General features: G+C 31.1%; 1 protein-coding gene across 6 annotated transcripts in view; it reads left to right on the forward strand.

Moving 5' to 3' along the window:
• LOC126743858 (eukaryotic translation initiation factor 4 gamma 1-like) overlaps nt 1-26,237 on the forward strand; it is a 109,953-nt gene that overhangs the window by 13,116 nt on the left and 70,600 nt on the right. For 4 of the 6 annotated variants that reach the window (XM_050451089.1, XM_050451090.1, XM_050451092.1 and 1 more), the window contains exons 2-3: nt 21,379-21,407; nt 21,525-21,703. In XM_050451089.1, coding sequence (XP_050307046.1) covers nt 21,379-21,407; nt 21,525-21,703 — 208 coding nt within the window. The remainder of the gene's footprint in view (nt 1-21,378; nt 21,408-21,524; nt 21,704-26,237) is intronic. The other 2 variants (XM_050451094.1, XM_050451091.1) reach the window with 2 other exon arrangements.

Below are 26,237 nucleotides of genomic sequence, written 5' to 3' on the forward strand. Positions count from 1 at the left end.
CCATTATAATTACATTGTCAAACTTGGAAGGCTTAAGCCCCCAATGTGCTTAACCCAACCGATCCCAATCCGTTAAGCACACGGGGGACTATTATCAATTTTTTTTTATTGTCTTTTTTCTAATGTGATAACAGTTCCGCTCTATTTATATACCCAGAGAAAATATTCTTTAAAGTTCCAAAAGAGACATGGCAACCGCGCTTTTTATCGAAGTATTTAGAATCATTTAGCCATGTAATCTAAGACATACACTACCGCTCAAAAGTATTTGCCCACATATGACTGTTTTAAAGTTATAACTAAAAATAATAAACCCATTAGTTATTCTTATGAAACGGTTTATTTATAACAAAATGAATATAAACAATACATTTTTCAATTAATTAAATTTAAGAAAATCAAATTTTGGATTCATCTACATGTCCGCCTCGATTTTTAATAACAGCTTCACAGAGTTTCGGTAGTCTTCTAATTAGTTTGTCCAAAGTTTCCTGAGGTATCCTGTGCCACTCTTCTTGGATGATCCTCCACAAGTCTTCCAGTTCATCCCACAGTAATTCGATAGGATTGAGGTCCGGTGATTGGGGGGGGGGGCCATACCATAAATTTCAGAAGATGTTGCCTTTGTAATTGACCTAAATCATGGTCATGGTCATGTTGAAAGATGAAGTTTTCCCCAATTATTCGAGTACCAGAAGGAAGTCCATTGTCACTTAAAGTTGTTTTGTAACCCTCTTTTCGAAGAATTCCCTCTATTCTAATTAGATCGCCCACTGCAGATCCTCCGAAACAACCCCACACCATCACCGAACCACCACCGTGTTTAACTGACGCCACCGTACAGTTCTCAGCGACCCTTTCATTGGCATAACGGCGAACAAAAACTCGCCTCTTCCAAAAACCTCGATTTTCGGCTCGTCACTCCAGAGAACTTTCTCCCAGTCATCAATGGTTCATTCTTTGGGTGATTGGGCCCACTCGAGTCTTTTCTTCTTACTAACATCCTTTAGTAGCGGTTTTAATACAGCTAAACATCCTTTAAGACCAGCATTATAAACTCGCCGTTTTACTGTCGAGACACTGACCGCTTTTTTACGCTCCTTGTTGATTTTTGCTGTGATTTCAGGGGCGAATAATCGACAGTCCGACTTGGAATTCCCAAACCCGTTGAAATTTGACGGTTAGTCTTTCCAGCCTTATGAAGTCCAATACCTTTTGTTGTTTCTACCGATAACTCTTTTGTTTTAGCCATTTTAAAGAATGTTGAAAAACCAGCAAAGAAACGGTGACAATCGTTAATAAGCAAGCGAAATTATTTACCAATGTTACACAAAATCAATTCTTGAAGACTAAACACCTTTAAATGTTTCAAATTTCATCGGAAACGAGCTGTAAACAGATTAGTTTTTTAGAAGAAGTGCATATTTTCACTACATTGTTTGTTATTTGCAAGACTATTTTTAAATACTCAGTGTTTTTCAACGAACCATAGTTGATAGGCTGTTTAAGTATATATGCAATTTACAAAAGAGATACAATCTAAATATAAGATTTTTGTATCTAATTTAAAATATTAAAAAGAATACATGGTGGGCAAATACTTTTGAGCGGTAGTGGACGTAATCACACCTTTATAATAAGAAGAGAAGAGATAGAAACAGAACGATCGTTTTACAAAATTTTGCTGATTTTTTACTGATTTACTGTTTTTATTTTTTAGCTTTTTGTTTTTCTACATTTTTCTAGAGGATTTGTGTAATTTGAAAGTAATAACATTTTAGGAAAAACGGTGAAATGTCGTTATTTAGTGAATTAGTGCCCAAAAATTTGATTTTAAGCCACCCAACAGTGCCATTTGTTTTAAATGCCGTAAGTTTCGGTTGTTTATTCTATTAAAAAAAAAACAGGCTTTCATTTCCAAAAAAAAGGGCAAATTCGTGTTTCCTCCAGCACATTTATAAACTTTATAATCAACACAAAGTCTACACCAGAAATATTCCGTTTATTGGTAAAAAAGCTGGAAACTGTTTTTTAAATAAGTACCAAAAAGTGAAATAATAATTTGATTCGTATTTATTTAATACACATACAAACACCAGCAAGCCGGTAATTAAAAGCATTGGAATGGCAAAAACAAAAATTATAAGCTGTACAGGGTTTTCCCCAAAGGTCTTTAGAACACCACATATTCCTGAAATCAAAATAGGCCGATTTATAAAGCAACTTGCCCTAGTCTGAAATTGCTCCGATTCCGACCTACAAGACGGTAAACTTAAAAAATAAAAATCGATTTTTTTTTAATTTATGAATATTTTTTAACGTATTACCTTAAAAATTTGCACTCAGGGGTTTTTTGGCATGCGAAATCAGAATATGCACACCGTTCCACTATAGTCATCAGAGGGCTCTTCACACTGCACTTCTAATGGTTTAAAATGTCCATAACTTTCTCAGTGTCTTTTACTTTTTTGTTGAAAAAAAATTTTCATCATCAATTTTAAATTTAAACCAAAAAAAAAACCCTTTTATTAAAACCTAAAGTTAACCTTTTTCGCAATAATTCAGTTTTTAAATATTCGATGTTGCAACGGTTTTTTCTTAAATAAACAAAAATATTAAAGCATGAAATTAATTTATTAAACAATAAGGATTTGACAAAAATTCTTCGAAATATTCCCGCTTAAGAAAATGAAAATTAACTCGCATAACTTGTGCTAGACCTCGAAGATTATTTGTTATTTATTTCCTGTACATGTTTTTTTTTAATAAATTTTAAGAGTAGTCGCATCTTATACCTAACACTATCGGACAAATAAATAGGGAAACTTTTTAAAATTAGGTTTTATTCGAAAATGCCGAGAGTAATGCAGTTCTATACATAATAAAAATCAACAATATTTTTAAAGATTTTATTTCGCTAAAGTAATAAACTATATAACGAAAACCAAAGATTTTATTTAATTAAACAAAATACTCTGGGGACAAAAGTAGAGAAAGTAGATTTTTTTTTTACTAACTACTATTTCAACGCTGCAATGCTTATTTCTAAACTAATAAAATTAATAGTGAGTATAGAATATCCGTTATTGCAATAACCTCGTGACATCGGTTTGGCATGGACTCCAAAAGTTTCATAATAGTTTCTTCTCCAATAGAATTCTAGGATTCTTGCAAAACTTTTATTAGATAATTTTTATTTACTGATCTGATGTTGTCTTATACGACGGTCTAGTTCCTCCCAGAGGTTTTCAATAGGGTTAAAAACGGGACTTTTTGCAAGAAAGGCCATAACCCTAATCTTTTCTGATAAAAGCCATTCTTGAATTATCTTTGATTTATGTTTAGGGTCGTTATCCGGTAAATACACAAATCGATCCATAATCACATGTAATGGCCCAATACTGTACACAGGAAAGCAACCGCATACCATGCAGGATGCACCACCAGGTTTTACACTAGGCTTTGTATACTTTGGATCAAATGTTTTGCCTTCTGGGCGATGTACCTAAGAACTATACCTTTTGGGGGATATTCTGTATATTAAAATTATATAAGAAATCCTATTAACTAAAACAGAAAAAGAAGAAAAGAAATGGATAATTGTAACCTTTGGCTCTGTAAATGGTTTATACTGTTGGGCTGTATTGCTAAAAACAAAATAAATAATAATTTATTTGTAAAAATTCGTACCGCACTAGACGTTCAGACTTTCGAGGCTTATTTGTAGCTTTAGGTCCGGATTTAAAATCTTTGATTTATTCATTTATAATTATTTTCAAGATTTTTACATTCACACGAAAAAAAAAATGTCTACTTTTTTTCTTCGAGTATAACTATAAAAAGAAATGTTCATACAGTGAGAGACAAAAGTATTGGCACACCACAATTTTATAAAGTAATTTATTAAGGTTTACTATATTTATGTAACCCAATAATAGCTATCTAACTAAAAACATATAAAAGATTTAGTACAATAATAATAATGAAAAATAAAACAGATTTCCTTAAGCATAACGAGAGCATAACAAAAAAATAAAAATTACATTCTATTTAAAATGGACATAACTATTGGCACACAAAAATAAAAATAAAATGTAATCCCAGTTCTAATATTTTGTAGGACCTCCTTTTCTTTTTATAATATGAGTGAGCCTCCTTTTCATTGAATGGACCAGCTTTTGCGTATAGGAAGGCTCAAAACTATTTTATTCTTGCAGCAAAACACGTTTAAGCTCTTCCTTACTGAAAATATGGTGTTTCCTTATTCGTTTTCCTAGCTCACTCCAAAGATTTTCGATCGGGTTGACATCTGGAGATTGAGGAGGTGTATTTAAAGTATGAGGGACATTTAACGCAATCCACTGCTTGACTACTTATATAGGCTGTATGTTTCGGATCGTTGTCCTGTTGAAAGTAATAATCATTTGCCAAATTAAGTTTTTCCACACTAGCTCTTAAGTTTTTTTTAGAACATTTAAATATACATTTTTGTCCATAATACCATCTATAAAAACCAGATTTCCGACCCCTCTCGATGACATACAGCCCCACACTAGTACACTACCACCGCACCTTGTTTCACAGTCTTATGCAGATTTTCTGCATCTAGTTCACAATTGGGCTTCCTCCACACAGTCACTTTCCCATCTGAATGAAAAATGTTGAATTTACTTTCATCGGAGAATATTACTTTGTCCCAAAATATATTATCTTGATGAAAGTGTGCATTCGCAAATTCAAGACGCTTTTTTTGGTCAACCTTATTAATAAATGGTTTATTCCGAGCTACTCTGGCACTATATCCAGCCCTATGAAGAAATCTTCGTATTGTTTTTGAGCTCACGTTGATGCTATCTTCTTCTGTCAATATAGCCGCAATTTCAGAAGCGCTAGTTCGAGGATTTTGCTTAATTTTATTCACAATTTTTCTTTCTTGCCTCTCCGTTAACTTTGGCGGACGTCCAGTTCTAGGCTTATTTTTGAAATTTTCTGCAGTTTCAAACCTTTTTAAGACACTACGCACAGTAAATCGACTTTTCTTCACAATTTGGGCAATCGCTGAATACGATTTACCCTCTTTTCGTTGCTGTACAATTATTTTTCGCTCGGATTCCGTCGTTTCTTGGCCTTTGCGACCCATATTTGCAATGTATGCACTTAATAAGCACTAAACCTAAAGAAATATTTTACTTCATATAAATATTCTGTTAAAGAACTGAAAAAAAAACTGCTTCAAAATTCTCACATACAAGGCACCTATTTTTAAACACTTTGTAAACATGTGTGCCAATACTTTTGTCCATGGGATTTTTGATAGAATTTTAATATGGGTTCTTTTGTAAAGCCTTTATTTATTAAATTTGTATTAACTATTAAGAAACGAATGCTCTTGGGTATACACTTTAAATTAGAAAATATTTAAATGTAATAGGTCTAGTAGCTTAAGAGGACAGATACGAATTTTAATAAAAATCAATATGTGCCAATACTTTTGTCCCTCACTGTATATTAAATTATGCGAAAATATTTTTTTTGTATATAATCCTTTTAAAATATTCTAATTATTTCACAGAAATATTTGCAATAAAAGTGGGAAATTAGTAAAAGATTTAGCAAAAAAATGCACCAACCAAAAATGACTTAAATATCGAAATATTTTATTGAAAGTGGCGTTTCTACCCTTAAGTTCATCCTTAGAAATCCCACTATTTATTCGTAAAAAAATTATGATAACATTTATAGTGGTTTCCAAGTTATGATCAAAAATGTAAACACAGAGATGTAAATATTTTGGAGATGACCACCGGTGTCTTAGCTCAAACTGCTTTTCTCTGGTTCCTGTATATACTAGAATTTTTGACCAGTTGACACCCTGTATTCAAATGAGTTAAATACCAAAAGATTGTCAAAGTCAAAATATGCTTTAATGCTGAAATATTAACATCTAATTGACAAAGCTAAAATTAAATTATAAAATAATATAAATAGGTCAAAATTTGGAATACAAATAAAAATTAACATAAAATTGACTATGGTAAAAATAAATCTTAACATTACTCATGCGATAAAAGTAATAATCCTTACTAATCAAAAGTTTTTTACACTGTCCTTGGAACTTCTTGCAGTTATTTAGTTTTCTAAGTTGTGAGGGCAAATGGTTATACAGTAGTGACCAAAAGTAGATAGACAAAGTATTATTTTCATATAATTGTTTAAAGATTTACCCACAGGTCTCCTAGATTTTAAATTATTGTTATTTGTAAGGCGGTCTATAAAAAGATACCAATAAATTTCAGTTAAATATTTTGCTTCCTATCAGATAAAGCAATAATATAAATATAGCTGGTCAAAAGTAGATAGACAAAAACAATTTTGGAATTATTTTTTTGTCTAGATATTTATAAAATAAAATTAGTATAATATTGCATCTCTTTAACTCAAGGTGCAACATGCCACGCGGAATTAGATTCTCTCTTGATTTAAGACAACGCATTATTAATGCATATCGCGCGGGTGATCGTCAAATTGATATTGCTCGTAGATTTGATGTTAAAAGAAAAGCTGTTTGGGCAATTATCAAAAGATATGAAAGGACAGGATCATTAGAGCCAAAAAATAAATCTGGTCGACCAAAAAAAATGGACATTAGAGCTGTACGCAAATTAAAACAAATTAGCCAGAATAACCCTTTCATGACTTCTCGTCAAATTCAGATAGAATTACAAGCTCTAGGGATTTGTAATGTGTCCTCAAGGACTGTAAGACGAAGGTTGGTAGAAGAGAATTTATTTGCACGTAGGCCAGCAAAAAAACCATTGCTTTCAAAAAAGAATCGCTTGGACCGATTGGAATTTGCCCGTCAGCATATACACTGGACAAAGCATGAATGGAAATGTGTTTGCTGGAGCGACGAATCGAAGTTTAATTTGTTTAATTCCGATGGAATTCAATATGTTTGACGTCCTTCTGGTCAGCGTTTGAATTCCAAGTACACAAAACCCACAGTTAAGCATGGAGGTGGATCAGTGATGGTTTGGGGTTGCTTCTCAGGTTATGGAATGGGCCCGTTACATCGCATAGAGGGCATAATGGACAGGTTTATGTACAGGGATATTCTCAGAGATGTTATGTTGCCCTATGTCGAAGACAATTTACCATTGAGATTCTAATTCCAGCAAGATAATGACCCGAAGCATTCCTCCAAAATTATGAAGCAATTTTTTGAAGAAGAAAAAATACCAGTTTTAAAATGGCCATCCCAGTCACCCGATCTTAATCCCATCGAAAATTTATGGAAAATTGTTGATCCTGATATTAGGGATACAAACTATTCAAATAAAGGTGAATGATTCGAACGGTTGCAACAGAAATTGAAAAATATTGGTTTTAAACTCATAGACAATATTATTGAATCAATGCCACGTAGATGTCAGGCTGTAATAGACAATAATGGGTATTTTACAAAATACTAATATTGTAGATGGTTTAGTTTGTAATTTTAAAAAAATACTTCGAAAAAAAAAAAGACTTGGTTATTTTTTAAATTTGTCTATCTGCTCTTGTCCAGCGTATATTTAGTTATTTCTTATTATTTACCAAATTAGTTGATTGTTTCTAAAGAATGTTTTATTATTTTTATACATGTTTATGTTGCCCATAATATACTTAAATATCTTTATTATAGAATTTTTATATCCTTTGATTTTTTTAAAAAACCATTTGTCTATCTACTTTTGGCCATTACTGTACATTTTTTTTGCATCATAGATAAATGATCTCTTTACAAGGGCATTTGTTGCTATGCTTGTTGTACATGTTGTTCTTGAGGAGTATTATATTGCCCTTGTGTAATAAGATGCCTATATTTTCTATGAACTAAACATACACTGTCATTGTTAAGGAATATCATATTTTAAGACTGTTCTCAATAAAAACAAATAATGCGTGCAAGTAAAGAAAAAGATTTCAAAAAAATTAGATACTTTTTTTCCTATATTTTAAGAAATTTTATACTTGTTCAATAGAAAATTATAATAATTTATACGACCATTTATACTCGAAGAAAAAAAGTAGAAATTTTTTGTTATTTTTTTCGTTAATGTAAAAATCTTAAAAATAATTATAAATGAATAAATCAAAGATTTTAAATCCGGACCTAGAGCTACAAATAAGCCTCGAAAGTCTGAACTTCTAGTGCGGGAAGAATTTTTACAAGTTAATATAATGATTGTAAAAATTCTTTGTAATTTTAACATTACTGTTACAGTTAGTCTGACTTTTAATGGAAAATCTATTAGTATCACCCAGTAAAACTCTTGAATTCTTCGTGACTACTTCGTGTGTTATAAGTCCCTAAATTTCAAAATGAAAAAAAGAACAGGACTTCGAAACAAAAATTACAAAAAAAAAAAATAAAATGCTAAAAAATCAAATAAATTCACACCACTTTGTTTGTTGAGAAACTTCAAAGTTGAAAAAACATCCTAAAAAAAAACAAATTATTTTGCAACCTTTAATTTTAATTATCCTTGTTGGTTATACCTCTTCACTCCATAAAGGTAAATTAGAGAACATTTAATTTTTTTGTTTTATACATTTTTCTATAGGACTGTAAATTTTAAAATTTCCTTATAGACCACGAAAGGTTGCATGAAGCAGACCTTTTTGTATTGGTAAACAGATTACTGCGTAAAAACTGGTGATTCCTCGTGCAAAAAATATATAATTTTGATGATATATGTATGTAGATGTATTATAATTATTCCATGACATATTGCATACATATCTACACTATTAATAATTTTCTTAGTCACCTCTCATCAGACATTAACAGCTGCAACAAAGTTTCAATTCAGATTAACAACCGTGAGCTATCGCCAAAGAAATATTGTTGCTATGCAAAATACAATATGCAACGGCCGATTTTTATTCCGGTTTTAGTGCTTATGCGACGACGTTTGCATTCTTGTTCAATTCCATTGGATAAGAAAACGGTGAGAAGTGTTTAGGTCATATTATAAAAACGTCGTTCCGATTCAGACATAGTAAACATCTTCGCAATGTACCCAAATCATTTTCTTTTGTACGCGTACATTTCCTGTATATTCTAACGGATGACCGAGCCTGCTCGTCGTTCAGCCTCTTCAATTATTCTATTTCCACGTGAAGAAATTCCAAATGATCTGGGCAGGGGCAAATAATTAGAAGTCAGATCGTTTTTTATGACCTACATACCACGGCCTTGCCGACGACGATGATGCTGCTGCCGCCTGCCTCCGTCAATGCATCCGGACTCGCAGGAGAAACTTTACGGCGGCACGGTGCACGATCTATCGATCTTTCATGGCTATTGTAGATTGTCGTGGATCGTGTTATTTACGCAACGTTGCCAACGTTTGTTTAATGTCTGGCGGGTTTATTGGGAAGGTATCAATACAGTTTATTGGAAAATTTCTTAATTGCGTTCAGGATTAAGTCTTTTCGAAAAATATTTGCTTGTTACACCCTAGAGAGTATCATTTGTTGACAATATACTGAGTCATCATTTTAGTATCGTATCATCTGACAGGTTCCATGTGTCCTTTGGACATCCAAAGGTTTTGCTTTTTGAAAATGTCAAAGTCCAACGGACATCCATTAATTTCTTCAGAGAAGCCTATGGATGGCCATAGGATGATACAAATATCATAAAAGTAGACTGCCAATTAATACAGTGCATCCGTAAAGTAGCAGATAAATTCAATAAAAATAAAATGGACCGTTTCTAAAAAAAATGCGCAAACACGTCGATTTTAATATTGGGTTTAGGGTTTTTCTACGTGGAAATTAAATATACAGGGTGACCGAAAAAAAAGGTATGACGTCATCAATATGGTTTTTAAATGGAAACCACCATTTTTTAATGCAGAATCAGAATATGATGCAAAATAATGGTTACAGAAGCAATTTTGAACGAAAAATGATGATGAAATGTAAAATTAAAGAGATACCTAAATTAAATGTACGAATTGAGCTTTTCTAACAACCTGACAATAACCAAGGTCGTTTAAAAATTCTTTTTGAACGTTGTCAATGACATCTGAAGTAATATTTTTAATTTCCTGGCGTATTTGTTCTTTTAAATCTTCTAAGCTCGCTGGTTTAGTAACATACACTTTACTTTTTAAGTATCCCCATAAAAAGTAATCGAGGGAAGTTAAATCTGGCGATTTGGGTGGCCATTCAATGAACCCTCGTCTACCTATCCAACGATTTGGAAAAACTTCATCTAGATAATTGCGAACGGGTAAAGCGTAGTGTGGCCGGGATTCCATCTTGCTGAAAAAAAGATCACGTTGGGGCATGGGTTCTTCCAACTCCGGATGGAAAGTTATCAGAGCGGGGATAAGATCATTTTGAAGAAACCTCTCACCAGTGAGAGTGTCATTAAAAAAGTAAGGTCCTAAAACTCTTCCTTCCACTATACCGCACCACACATTGACTTTTTGAGGGTGTTTGACATGAAAATATCCGTTTTACAAAATTATTGTTATCATTACATAATTGCTGCATTTGCTCACAAAATTCATTTCGGCGATCAAAATCATCTTCCGATAGCTCTTGAAGTAAGAATTAGAGAGATAGGGGTAAATAAGAGATAAGGGTTGAATTTTGCTTTTTTCAATACTTTATGCACGGTAGATCGCGATGAATTAGGTGATAATCGCAGTAAAAAATGGGTGGAGGTTCCCTAGGTAGCACAAAGATACCTTTAAAAGCTCTTTAAAGCATCTTATTTACGATAAAATATCTTTAAAGACTTTTTCTGCAATAAAATCCATTATTTAGATGTCAAAAATAGTTATTTATGTAATGAGTGTGTAAAATGATTCTTTTGTTATGAATGGGAAATTCCCATGAATACGTACCACTTGTGTAACATATTTTTTTTTCAAACCGAAGAAAACATTGAAAAAAATTAAAAATACCAAATTACTTTGCGCATTAGTGCGTAAGAAAAACAAAAAACATTTTTTGACAAATCATAAAATAAATGTCAAACTTTATAAACCCTGGGAAGTGTGGAAAGTGAGTATTTTACGCACGGTAGTAGACAATAGTTATTTATGTAACAAGTGTGTAAAATGATCCTTTTTTTATGAATGGGAAACTTGACAATGCCCATGAAGGTCAAGAGGGTTTTACATTTTTAGCTTCAACAAAATAGGAAGGAAATTACATTTCTAATGCATGTTTCCAAGCATCTACAATATGGGTTGTGATATATATGTGTATATATAATATATGTACAATCTAACACCGACATGTTTTTTCTCTATAAACTAATTAACTATTATATTTACTCACGTCATCTAATACCTCAAATATCTTTCCATATCCGTCAGCGAAATTTTCGCTGTTGGATATGGAAGTTCTTATTTGTTTTCGCAAAAAATTTGCCATTAAGTCGTCAAGCTTTCTTTATATATTTCCACATTTTTCAGTGTAGTTTTCAGTGATCTTAGGTTAAATACAAATTGGAAGGAATTTATTGTATTTTTGCTCTGATGTTATTTTTTAGTTAAGTATACCTGAAAAACTTAAATGCTATATTAATACTTTCCAAGTATGAGTAAGAAAAATTACTGCTACTATAGGCATTTTTATTCATAAAAGTAACTTGGATAATTCGAAATTAAATAAAAATAAATAAATATGCAAACAAATTTTTTATACCTACCCAGAGAATCTTGTAAAAACATTCTATATGTGAAAAGAATATGCATATTCAGAGTGATTAGTACAATGATTGTACCTATTTATTCTAAGGAATTCGTACGTCCTGTATATTTAAGAAATATTTTTTGACTAGAGATGGACTTATGTATCTATAAAAATAAGCGGTTTCTCAAGAAAATCTTTAGACTGTATTTAATAAACTAATTATAATTTTCAAGGCATCTTTTGGAAGGTCAATGAAATTTCATTGGACAAAGTCGTAGTAAAATGATTTTCCATAAGATGTCCATTATTAATCCATGGATATTTCGTTTTCGTTTGGACCAATACTGGACCTCAATTGGAGGATCTGTACTGTACTGCTCATGAAAATTTAAGAAAACACTTTACAGGGGGTCTCTAAAAGGTCTGTAGAAGAACCTACCATATTTTCTTCAGATGAAAATTAGCCGATTTATTTAAGCTTAATAATGATATCCTTCAACTCGTTTTTCTTGATTACTTCAAAAAGTGCTCATACTATTTTGCCGAAATTGGTACACTATCATAATATATAGCTTTATGGGGCAAAAAACCAATGTCATAATTATGATTAATATCAACTCGTGAATGTAGAATCTGGGTAATTAAAAAACCCAGGTTCTTTTAGAATGCGAATAAATTAAACGAGGTTTGGCTGCAAAAAAACCAACTCATTTGCTACGAAAAACGTATTTTTGATAACACTCGATTCCTGTAATGGTTTTCCCTTAACACTTAAAAATTTGCAGTTTTCACCAAAAAGTCAAGTGACAGCATGTCATTAAAAGGTCTTTAAAAAGCTCATTACGTTTTCTTTAGACCAAAATTAACCCAGTTGAGCAAACTTATTCATCTTAGCGCAAACTGCTTAGGTTTTTCATTTTTTGGAAAGACTTTAAAGAACTTCTTCGGATCAAAAGGGGCCGACTTATTTAAACTCACTAATGACAAAACCACCAAACTCACTTCAAAACCTGCTCATACTATTTTGGCGAAATTGGTACACTGGAATATAAATCTTTATGATGCAAAAAGCCCACAATTATGATTTTCTAACGGTTTTACTAATTTAAAAAATTTGCAGTAGTTTTTACCAAAAAATCAAATGATGTCATTCAAAAAGTCATTACGTATTCTTTAAACCAAAATTAGACCCAGTTGCGGCACTTCTAGATTTTGTAAAGACTCTTTGCACATACCCTGTATTTGAAAAATCTGTGGCGTAGAACTTATAAGGCAAAGGTGAAACTTTTAAATAATTTTTAGCGTCACTAGTTTGACTGAAGTTGGTTTCGGATAACGAGGAACAATTTGATGCTATCAACACTTGATAGTTTTTACAGCTAACTCTGTTATCTCTAAATAATTATAAACTTTTGTTGTCTTATTAATTGACTTTATAATATACTTGACTTGACTTGATGAGCTTTAGAGTAAATTTCTTTCTGTATTCAGAAAGTTTAAAATTATTTTCTTAAAGCAACATTATTAACAACAACGAAATTCCCAAAATATGTTTACTGCTTACGTGGGATAAACCTCGTTAATCATGGACAGATTATTTTTTTCTATGTTAGTCTACTACAAGCAGAGTTCTTGTATAAAATTAATTGTTAGGTTAGAGCTCTCACTATAAAATTATATTAATGCTATTTTAAATAGTAAACAAAACACAAAGGACACTAACGTGCTGCCCTTTTTAAATACTGTTCGACCTGTTTAGGGTTTATTTATAGTCTTAAGTGTTTCTAAATGTACTATAGTTCCTTATAATAATTTTCATATTTCAAACGTGTTCCCACTATGGAAAACTTCTGGCTTAACTGACAAGTGAGTACATTCCATTTATTAACCTTTATCTATAATGTTTTTTACGCGTATAACACTTAACTCATTTTCAGTTAGCACTTTCAGTTAGTTTGATTAATTTGTATTTTAAATAGTAGTCGATAAAATCGGCCTTATTCATTATAACACTTAATCTAATTAATTAAGGTTCTTACTTAATTACTTATGAGTTTTGTATAAATGAATTATAAATAATTCATGGAAATTATTTATTTTTATGCATTTTAAATTAAAAGCAGAATCTTGAAGTCTTGAACCTGTTTTCCATACACAAACAAAATGAAATATCAGGTACATGTAAGAAAATAAAACTGTTACTTTAGCATGACGCCTTTGATCTCTAAAGGACTTATGCAAAATGCCATAAAAAATTTATGTACGTTCGCCAACCAATATTTTATATTTTATCTTTAAATGACATACAGCTTTCCAATCTTTTATCGCAAATTCTTTATAGTATTAAGGTCGAGATTGACATTTAATTGGAGTATTTGAGGACACTAAAAATTACCACCATGTTGTTCATTGATGTAAAAAAAAAATATGATTCCAGGCATTTAAGTCAAGGATAATTCAAACGCTATTGATGTTAATAAAAATTTATTATTCATTATAATTTTTCAAGCAATTGATTCTTATTCCAGGCAGCTGAGCCATGGATAATTCAAGCGGTTTTTTGTTATTTCAAGCAGTTGGGCCATGGATAATTAAAACAGTCTATTGATTTTATTAAAAATGCAAATTTCCACCAAAAATTGGATCTTATAAAAGTGCTTTCAAGCATTACGATACTCGATTGTGCTAATTTCTATCATAAGAATTCTATTGGTCTTATGGTAATTCATCGACGGCTCAGGCAGAGGCAGGTCACCTGATGGTCGTCTATGTAATTATGGCTTGCTCAAGTTGATATCTGAAAGTCCCTACACTTATTTTCGATACTCATATCGATACCTAAATATCTATAATCTAATCTAAATACCTATCAAATAATCCAATAACTAAAAGAAACCGATTGCGATTTAGTTGCATAAAACTAATGTAAAATATTTACACATAATTTCCATAAGTATGTGAGCAATCTGCTGAATCAATTTTTTTCCCTAGTAAGCAGTATGGTTTCCGGCCTTGCAGGATCTGAATGTATGGTTCAGCCACTTGAGAGCAATTGCCATGCAATTGATGCCAAGCAGTTTTTTTTAAATAAATAATTTTGCATAATTGAATATTGGTGAAAAAGTAATTTTTTTTATGATTACAGAACTGGAGGGTAGAACCTAACGTGTAAATTGTTCAATAGAGAGAGCTATCATAATCTGTTCCGCAAAGGAAAGTGTTATTGTCCATTGGCCTTTTTGATTTTTGTTAATGATTTGTCCTTGGAAATTAAATTGAATTAAAAATTATTTGTCCTGAGAACTATTTCAGCAGTGAAACACTAAAAATCATAGATATGATTTGAATTAAGTGCTTTTCATTAACTAATATGATTCACCATTTTGTTGTTTATTAAAAGTTAATTGATTATTAATAACGGCTGGATAAATAACGTGTTATCTTAAAAGCTCTGCTTTTGTGAAAGATTATAAAATAAACCGAGTATAACATTTATATTTCTTAGAAATCCTAGGTAAATTCTTCATTTGTTCTCCCTTATTTCAAAAAATAAATTATATTTAATTGGATTGAAGGGCGTGTTCTACCTGATTTCAAATAATTTTGAGTTAGATTATTATATTATGCCATAATCTTGATAGCTCAGTTAGTTATGTGTCTCCGATATAGACCGTTGTGTCCTTTCTTAAGCTATTGAAAAGTCATCGAATTATTAGCGATGATGCGTGATCAGTTTCTTCGACCTCCTCCACCTGGGTTCTACATACGATGTCAAGGTACTAGAATTTAAAACAATATATTATTATTAAGACGTGAAGTATTGTCATCCCCAGTTTGTCAAATCAATCAGTTGATGGTCTTTGTATTGATGGCTTGCTCAAGTTGGCATCTGAAAGTTCTTACCCAAACGTGATTTTGGATATGAGTACCTACATACTAGAATAATAACTGGAACAAATTCTATTGCGATACAATTGCATAAATCTCATGACTGTCTCAGCAGTAAAGCACCAGAAAATCATAGATATGGTTTGAATTAAGAGCTTTTCATTAACGAATAGGCTTCACCATTTTGTTGTTTATTAATAAAGACTGTAAAAAATACAGTGTTATCTTAAAAATTCTGCCTTTGTGAAAGAGTATAAAATAATTCGATCATAACGTTAATATTTATCAGAAATCCTATAGGTAAATTCTTCATTTATTCTCCCTTATTTCAAGTAGAAAAATATATCTAATTCGCAGTTTGGCTTCAAACCAATTAGGGTATTATGAAGAATTATTCTGCTTTCAGCTACATAAACCCCAATAAATGTATATAAAGGCTGGTTCCTAATACCTTTGATAAGTTTATAGCCTTTTAAAATAAATTATTTATTGCTTCTATTGAAAGTGGTTTTTTCCCTTGGTCTGGTGCCTCTGGTGGGGATTGAAGGGCGCGTTCTACCTGATTTTAAATAATTTTGAGTAGTTGTGCCATAATTTTGGCACTTTAGTTAGTTATGAGTCTCCGAGATAGACAGTTGTGTTCTTTCTTAAGTTATTGAGAAGTCATCGAATTATTAACGATGATGCGTGATCAATTTCTTCGACCTCCTCCTCCTGGGTTCTACATACGATCTCAAGGTACTTTTTAGATATTATCTTAGAAGTTTTAATTAGAATGCATAAGAATGTTTAGTGTCTAAATTGATTTGAAATAACCAACTTAATCCACACAGAATTGATTAATGGAATTCAAATATGTACGTATTGAAAATCTTTTTTCAACAATATTTAACATGTCATTACTATGATGAACTGTAAAAAAGTTTTAGTTTAGTTTCAATTGATTTTTTAGAATTAAATCATGATTTGAATTAAATTCCTTGTTTTTTGATAAATATAATTATATAAATAATGTTTTCCGCTATCAACAAAATTTTGTTGTTTATTTACAGTTTTTTTCAGTTCTCGCATATTAGTGTTCTAGATGTAGCTTAAAAACACTTTTAAGAAATTGGTAGTGCCATTGTAAAAAGTCTTCTTTTTGCCTTTGACTGTTTTTTATGCTCTATTTAGGGCCATATTATATAGCGCTCACTTAGTATGTAAAAATGAAATAAATTTCACATGTTTGAAATATATATTCAATTTTTTTATTCATTAACACAATTTAAAAAAAAATCAATTTGTTCGTTTACAAGAAAATCAAGATTCAAACTATAGATTCTCAGCGAAAATTAAAAAAAAAAACGTGATTTAATTGAAAATTTTAAAAGTATTTTATATATATTTTTTTAAATGGTATATCGAATTCATGTTTCGACATATCATAAACCATTATCAAGAATTCTCTTAGTACGGACCTGCCTTGTGTGGAAGTAGCTGTAATATAACCAATCTTACTGTTGTCGATCTTTCAGATCGTCAGGAAAAATATTAATGCGATACGTACTTTTTAAGAGAAGAAAAAACTCATGCCAAATCGCAGGTATGCTGTATGTAATATCAATAATTAGTGCTTATTAAGTGCCTTTCATTTTATTTGTGTTTCTTTTTTACTTAGCTAATTAAAAAACCAGTAAACCATTCAATTCGCAGTTATCTTAGTATTCGCAGTTATAGTTTGTATTAAGTGTATTATTATTCCTGATTATACTTTTAACCTTGCTAATTTTTTCTAAAAAAGTTAATGAGGAAGCATCTACCTTCAGACATATTATACAGGTGCCTAAAATTATGCATATTGACACTATTTATTCCTGAAGTGAAAAATATGTCTTTTATTAGTAAAGTTGACGCACTTTTTCTAGCTATTAATCCACTAACATTGAAATGGCTATGGCGCCTTAACTATTAATTTACGTAAAATAATATTAAAGAAAGAAAAATTTGGTAATATTTCTCTTTTTTGGCTAATTAAATAAACAATTAAAATCGCTTTGATGTACCCGTCCGTTTCATCGTTAATGGGTGCGTGGAAATAATTACTGATAATAATAACTTATGGCAGCGACAGGATGAAAAATTGTACTCAAATGTTAGATACATTAAAAGCACTTAATTATTGTTTACTTCTAATTGACAATATTAAAAGGTACTTAAACTAATCAATCTAGAGACCGTTTATTTCCGAAAAACTTCTTTTAATACAGGTAAATGACAAATATTTACTATTTGCCATGGTATTTCGAAAAAGTAGATGAAATAATCGGATTATCATGAAATTTATTTTTCAAAGAAATCCTAGGTAGATATTTCATTTATTGGCCCTTTTTTCAAGACAAAATTTACATTTTGGTAATCCAACCCATTAAAATATGAAGAATTATTCTGCCTGCATTTACAGATAAACCCTAATAAATAATGTATGTATAATAATTAGGCTGTCATGAAATAGGTACAAAAAATACCCCCTTATGCTGTGATTATTTCATTTGTTTTATCGTCGGCTTTTTTTATTCGTTTTTATTTATATATAAGACGTACACATAGAAAACGCTTTCATAATATGAATGGGACACACATTGAGTCAATGGGTTACTGTATTTGCAATACCTGAATAGCATTTGTGATTAAATAATTGAATATCTTACTTTTATTATATATCTACATATCTACTTAAAATTAGTTCAAACATGAAAATCATTGAAGTAAATTATGATCTTATTTAAACATTAACAAAATGTAATTAAACTAAAATATGAAATGCTTGAATTACGTTGGTTTCAATTAATGGCTATGTTAAATACAATGAAATGATGACGAGACGATTCATTACAAATAATCTTAACCGAATATTAGGTTAAATTAAATTACAATAATATGAACTTCTTTTAAAATAAATCAATTTTATTTGTGACAAAAATTATTATTATTTAGCTTGAAGTAGAGTATACTTAAACAATCTTAACCCAGTAGTATTTATTATCATAAAGTACTATAATTGCTTAAATACAAGTGTTACAAACACAAATATTTTAGGTTATCTTTTAAATTAAAATTTTTATTAAAGGTTTTAAACATAAATAACGACTCAAAAATTATTTCTGTAGGTGCGTCATACAATAAAATACATAATAACTCACTAAAAAAAACTATCAAACATATTTTTTTCTGAATATAAATGGAATAAAAAGTAAAAGTAAATTCATATTATCCATTTACTTTGTTATCTTATTGACAATAAACTCACAGAACATTTTCACAGGAATATTATTTCACCGTACGAAACTTTTAATTTAACCTAAGTTTTCATTGCAATAAAAATTAATTTTGAATTTTTTATGGAAATTGTCTTGGTATTAACAAACATTGATAATTTAAAAAGTACTAATTTAATCAAAATGTTTATAAGGACCTTTTTTGTTCCTTATTAAAAATCCTTTAATTAAAATTTATAAAGATCGGGTCAAAATTGGCCTATTTATGGCCATTTTTTTTTCAGGAAACTTGTGAATTGTTAAATAAATTTATTCCAAGTCAAGAAAATGTTGACTTGGAATAAATTCATTCAAACACTATTTCTGAACTTTTTCTCCCAATTAAAAACTGTTAGCACATTTATGGCCATTGCTTAGAAAAATTGGTCAACCTCGAGTTGGAGCAAATTTATTTAAAAACTATTAATTTTCATTAAAAACCCTCCAATTTAAAACAAATTTTATAAAAATCCGGCTAAAATCGATATGTTTGTGTTCACTTTTTCTGGAAAATTGGCCAACCTTGACTTGGAACAAATTCATTCAAAAAAGGATTTTTTTTCTCCATTAATCCAAATTTGATCAAAATCGGGCCAAAATTGCCACATTTATGGCCGTTTTTAGGAAAATTGGTCTACCTCGATTTGGAATAAATTAATTTAAAAACTATTAAATTTACCAAAATATTTATAGGGACAAAAAACAAAATATTTTTTTCTGAATATAAAAGGATCAAAAAGTAAAAGTAAGTAGGTACATATAAGATTGAATTACTTATTTAATTTGTTATCTTATTGGCAATAAACTCACAGAACATTTTCACAGCAATGTTATTTTACCATATGACACTTTGAATCTAACTTGAAACACAATAATTTCTCTTATTTTCAAAGAAGTACAGATTTCCCTTAGTTGCAAATATATAGAATCATTTACATAATAACAAGATATTTTTATTTAATACTATTTTGATATGGTCTGGATATAATACTTGTAATAGCACCAATTATTTTTCCTTAATTGTCTCAAACATAATTAATTAAATAAACTTAAATTTTTATTGGATAAATAAAAAAGCAAAAAATCACAGCCTTATTATTGATTATATTAGAGTGTTTTTTCTGTGTACAGTTTTTACGTAATTAATTAAAAAACAGTCAGTTCTACGTTAATTAAATGGTGCTCATTAACTATGATTCCTTTTGATGCAATCATTCTTTTAAGCTTTTTTTTGAGGATTTCAAAAATAATTTTGTCAAATTATATTGTGTTTTGATAATTCAACATTCTTATTTAGCTATAAGTAATTATTTTATTAAGTAATTATTTTAATTATTCTCTTATTTAGCTATTATAGTAAATATTTCTGCCAAAGGCGTGTTTTCGAAGAACTTCATATAGGTAAAAATGTTTAAAAATTTCTATTGGGTGTATTTCGATTTCAACCAATTCAAATACTAATTTCTTAATCCTCTATTATATACATTTTTGATATTTAATTTGCCTGATACTTAATGTTGAGTTTCTTAATTTTTTACAAAAATTTGAGTTCTAAAACCTTATGGGTGGCATTTTTTTATAGAGTTTTTATCTTTAAAGCGTCCTTGTTTGTCTGGTGCCTCAAGTAATGATTATTGGAGATTTTAACATCCATTTTAATACAGAGTCTCCTTAGTGTGGAAAATTATGTTACCTTTGGCATAGTTTTGCTTTTCATCAATATATCTTCGAAGCCTCTATCTATAGACTTCGATAATGTATTTTGAAACATCCAGAAGGTCTTGGGCTACAGATTATTGATCCAGGCATATCTGACCATAAGGAATGAATGGAATGCATATCTGGAATGCACCTTTGTGGGAGGGGCATAGTTTTTTGGGTCTCAAGTGCCTGTTAGACCTATCACTGAGAGAGCAGATAACTCGTTCTTCTCTATGATAGAGGACATTTCATAGGACTTTGTTCACCTGATTTCTATTGCATTTCTCGTTGTTGAGTTGTTTTCCAAAAAAGACTACTCCAAGAGAAAATGTCTGGCGGTTTATTTAATTAAGTTGAGTTGGTTTAATGGAAACTTGAGAGCAATGCAGGATAATATTATTTTTTTTAACTTAATAGACAGCTTGATACTCCCATTACTTACAAGAATAGTACTTTAATTAGAACTTTGGAATATATTAAAACTTACTTATTTTTTTTAGTAAGTATACTTACGCATATTGACATCAATAAACTGAATTAAATTAATGTTTTTTAAAATATAATCTTTAAAAAAAATACCCCTTTTAGCATTAATTTTAGATAAAATATTCTGTACATTAATAATTAATAAAACTTTTTTCAATTTTTTTAGATTTTGCTACCGTTTAATCTGCTAAACACACCACACTTAAAAAAATTAAAATTAACCTAATTTAAATGTGATCTCTACCCATATAATATCTCATACATTTTACAATATTTTAAAGAAATTTCCTTAATACGTATGTAGTTATCAAACAATATTGGCACAACCAAACAGTAAGTATTTCTTCTAACAATGAATTTTTCACAAAACTCATATGAAATCAACAGGCTTGTATAGACTTTTAATAACCTAAAGAAACATTTATTTTTATCGTTTTTTTCCTTCAATTGGTTTTACAGGCTCTGAGGCATACCACAATCAAGGACCGTATGTACAGTCGGCTCAGGGTCCAAACCAGGGCCCCGGCGGTCTGAGGAATCTGCAGCCCGTCATACCACCTAATCAACCATCCACACCTCCAAATTCAGACCTCAAAGTTCAAAACCTGCCAGGACAACTACAGCAAATGGTAATTACAGTAATTTTACTTTCTATCTCTATTGCCTAAGGCTGTTCTATAAGGGAAATTAACTTAATTAATTTTGTTAACTCAGGTAAGGCACAATACATACACTTTTATCTAATTTCTATAAATTAATTTCTGACACACACAATTTTGGTGTGTGTCAGATATCTGTGTAGTGTACCTACATAGTTAGTCCAGAGATTCGCTGAAATTATCAGAGTTATTTAGTACATGTCAAAGGGGAAATGTACAGAGAAGGAACTCATTTTTTACTCGTTTTTAAAATACATACAATACATACAATCATACTATTAAATGTTTTAACTCCTTTAAGGCAATTCTAATATACTCGCTGACATAAGAAGTGTTGCATCCAGAAGGAATAATTTCTGCAACTTGGTTTGTTGGTGACCTAATGACTATGTTTAAAGTATGCTATGGTAACAGTGACAACGTTTTATCTTTGTTTTTGTTCACCATTCTTAAAATTTTATCTCTTACTTTTTGCGAAGAAAGCATTTCCTAGAGCTGATTAGTGTCGATATTTTTAGTAATTGCTCGTCCGTTTACACGTGGTAAACATAACAAAATGCCCCGAGTTCGAAGACGTCAAAATTGTCACCGTGTTAGTGATTTTGACAGAGGTAGAATTATTGCTTATCGAGATGTTGGATTGTCCTATCGCGAAATTGGCCGCCGTGTTAATTGTACTGCAATGGCTGTGTGTCGGATTTGGATAGAAGAATGTAGAGGAACTGGTCCATCGAAGCATACCACAGAGCATCAAGATAGGCGCCTTATGGAGACCGTTTTGCTTCTACGTGTCAGATCGCTGACCAATGGCTTGGAGAAGAAGGTAGACCTATTCCTATGCGTACACTCTATCGTCGATTTCAAGTCTTTGAACTTTTTTCATATCGTCCACGGTTAGTGCTTCCTCTGACTGCGGACCACTGTTGTCAACGTTTGAACTGGAGCAGGGCACGGAAACGTTGGCAGAATGACACAATGTCATCTTCAGCGCCGAATTGCGATTCTGTCTAGTATGCACATTCGACTTAGAAGGGTTAACACGCCACCGTGGAAAACGGCGTTACATTGGATTTGGTGTTGAGAGGCAAGCACAGGACTGTTGGAGTAATGGTTTGGGGGGATATTGCCTGTAGCCAATCACCACTTCTCTTTGTTCGAGGCAATATGACTGCTGCGCAACTGTTGATGATCGTACAAACCACTTTATTGTCTTATCTAGAGGGCCGTCCACACGTCATTTTTCAGCAAGAAAACGCACGTCCCCATATTGCTCATCATACTATGGACGTTCTTCAAGAAACAGGCTTACTGTTTTGCCGTGGCCACCCCGTTCACCGGATTTATATCCGATCGAACATGTGGGATAAGATGGGGGAGGAGAACACTTTGCACCAACCGCCATAGACTCTGACATAGCTAATTCACGAAGTTTGAGGTGCCACACTCAGACATCGATCATCTCATTTTTTCGATGACTAAGAAGTACATAGGAGTGTATTCAGTTGCGGGGTTCATGCCAAACACTTTATTAATTTTTTTTCTTATTACTTGTTTATAAAAATTATTGCAAATGTTATCGTTTCATTTTTGATGTAAGAATATCTCATTGCCAAAAGAATAAGTTGAAGAAAAAATTCCTTCTGGGCGTAACACTTCTTATAACAATAAGTATATTATACAATGCCGAGTATCGTGGAACATCTTTGAAACGTCACAATCCAATGGCTCTGTTAAAAGAGATGATACAAGTTAATTATTCCCAATATTTGATAAATTCCTAATTAAGTCATTTTTTTATATCTGTGATTCTATTATCATCGGATCTCCTGAAAGATTAGTCTATCAGGAAAATAGTTGAATGTTATAGGCATTTTATGAATTTTTCCAAACTTAAGGATATTTCGTTATGACCATCAAATTTGACTTGTTTCCACAAATCTCAGATAAAATGGACGGTTTTTGATATTAAAGCCTTCAATATTTTCCCATTTTATTACAATCATGGCCAGTACTAAAGATAAATATATTCTTTCTTCGAACTATTAGGCTGAACCTATTAGGCCTACCAAATTATTCTTATAGCATATACTGCAGCATCATAAAACATGTCAAAGTCAAATAAGCTCTATTATCAAAAGACAGAGTCTTGTCGACAAAGCAACAATAAGATATAAAATAGTCCGAATAAAAATAAAATATAAAAGCCTAACTTAAAAATTAAACCTACAGTAAAAGGATAAATATTAATAAATTAAGAGTACAAAAATGTGGTGTATAAATAAAAAAAACAAACATAAAACATACAATTAAAACAAGCATTTAATTTTTAAAAATTCTATATTTATATTCTCCCTGTATACAAATTCAAAAATTATCACAGTAGTATTCACCACAAACGAGGAGCAAACACTTTTTTTTCAATGGTTTAAAGGAAGCACAAACTCTTAAGACCCTTGAGGGCCTTGAGAGATGATTATATATATTTATGCTCTTATTAACAATTGATCTTAACAATTGAATTAGCAACAAAGGATTTGATACATTTTGTGTCAGGTAAGATGGATCCGGGGATGTAGGTATATCTTTGCCGATTTTTAGGGATCAGAGGCACAGTCACTAAGGTATGAATGTATAAAGTTAGGATTTTTTCCTGTTTATGCAAAGGTTTACAATGGTCACTGTGTCTTTCTCCACAGATGTACCTAAGGCTCTCTTCTGGAGAATAAAGAGTGTTCATTAGATACAGGTTACAAAATCCCCAAAAGCACATACTGTATCTTAGTCCTGATTTAACCAAGGCAAAATAGACTGTTCTTGCCAATGAACGTCCAAGTATGGACACATTCTCACTGCATAGCATGCAGGTGCAATTTTTTTTAAAGTAAATTCGATATGAATCTTAAACCTAAGATCCTGATCAATAAAAATACCCAGATTTTTCTTAGATTACACCTAAAAGACGGGAGTTTAGTTTTGGTCAGAAGAAGATTTAAGTCACTCGAGGATTTTAGGTTTTGAAGATCAGAGAGAATAGCTTGTGTTTGAGCCTGCTGGTCAAAACAATGCCATAGTAATTGTTGTCATCAGCAAAATAAAGTAAAATTTTCAGAAGTATTTAGGATGTAAGGTCATTTATAAGAATTAGGAACAAAAGTGGTCCAACAACTGACTGCTGAGGAAGGTCCCGCCGTTGCATACCGAATGCAATTATTTTCTAATACAAACTTTTTGACATCGACTAAATAAGTAAATTATAGGCCATGAAAATGCTACACCCCTGAAGTCACAATGATTTTCATGATTAACACAATTAAATGCTTTTGATAAATCACAGAAAGCTGCAACAGTCACTCCTCCATTAATAATACCTAAATGTAACTGACGTGGACTTAATAAATTATGGGTATTTAAAAAGGATGACGTTCTGAACTTGACCAATCTCTATATAATTTTGGATAGATTTAATAGTAAAGATGTAGGACTGTAGTTAAAAGGGTCATCCAAATTTCCACTTTTGCGAAGAGGAATAACCTGCCAATTTAAGGCAAGAAGAGAACACAGCAGATTCCCATGAAAGACTAATAGCCTAAACCAAAACATACAGACGATCAGGCATATTTAAAAACAATCTAATAGACAAACGATCTGTCTCCGAGCTAATTTTTTTTTTAATACTTGGTATGACCCTTTTTAGTTCCTCCAAGCCAGTAGGAACATAATTAAATGAATTATTGATCTCCACATGGCCCGAGACGAGATAGGTCGGAGTTATTAATGCTTGTAGAAAATTGATTGTTTTTGCGAATATAATTTATGCGCTGACCCTAATTAGCTTTATGTAAATTGACCTATAATTATTAAAATAGGCCTAAAAGTGTTGATTATTGGTAATTTTTCTAATGCAGTGTAAAGCTTGAAGGTTTTTATATGACAACTTTAAAGTTGTAGTAAATCATGGTTTTTTATTTTCAGTTTCCAAGGGTCAATTGATTGTTAAACATTATCCCAAGAAATAGTATTACATTCTTGTTCAAAGCTATTGTAGTTTGATGAACTAAAAATTCTACCCAGCCTGTAAGCTTTTTTTTTGAGAAATCATTAAGATTTTACATAAAACAGCATTAACTTAACATCTGATAAAGCACTATCTTTAATTGAACAATTGATACGATTTTGACCGACAGTCAATTAATGAGGACGTGAACTGTGATACAGGAGTTTAACATGCATTTGCAACTCAAAGCTTTTTCATCTTAAAGATCATTAAATCTTCTTATTGCTTGAAAGATTAGTGGTAAATAACTCGGATTTCAGCAAGAACAGCAGCCAATGATGATCTACAAAAAGAAAAAATAACTGTATATTATAATAACTTTAATTCCACTATGAAAAAGTCCACTTCCTTTAGACCTTGACCATTAAAACCAACATACACGCTGCATAAATATCAAACAGTTCAGAAAAATATACATCTAAAAATACGGCTTTTTTAATAGATTTTTTA

This window comes from Anthonomus grandis, chromosome 13, assembly GCF_022605725.1.
Source record: "Anthonomus grandis grandis chromosome 13, icAntGran1.3, whole genome shotgun sequence".
Taxonomy (NCBI): Eukaryota; Metazoa; Arthropoda; class Insecta; order Coleoptera; family Curculionidae; genus Anthonomus; species Anthonomus grandis.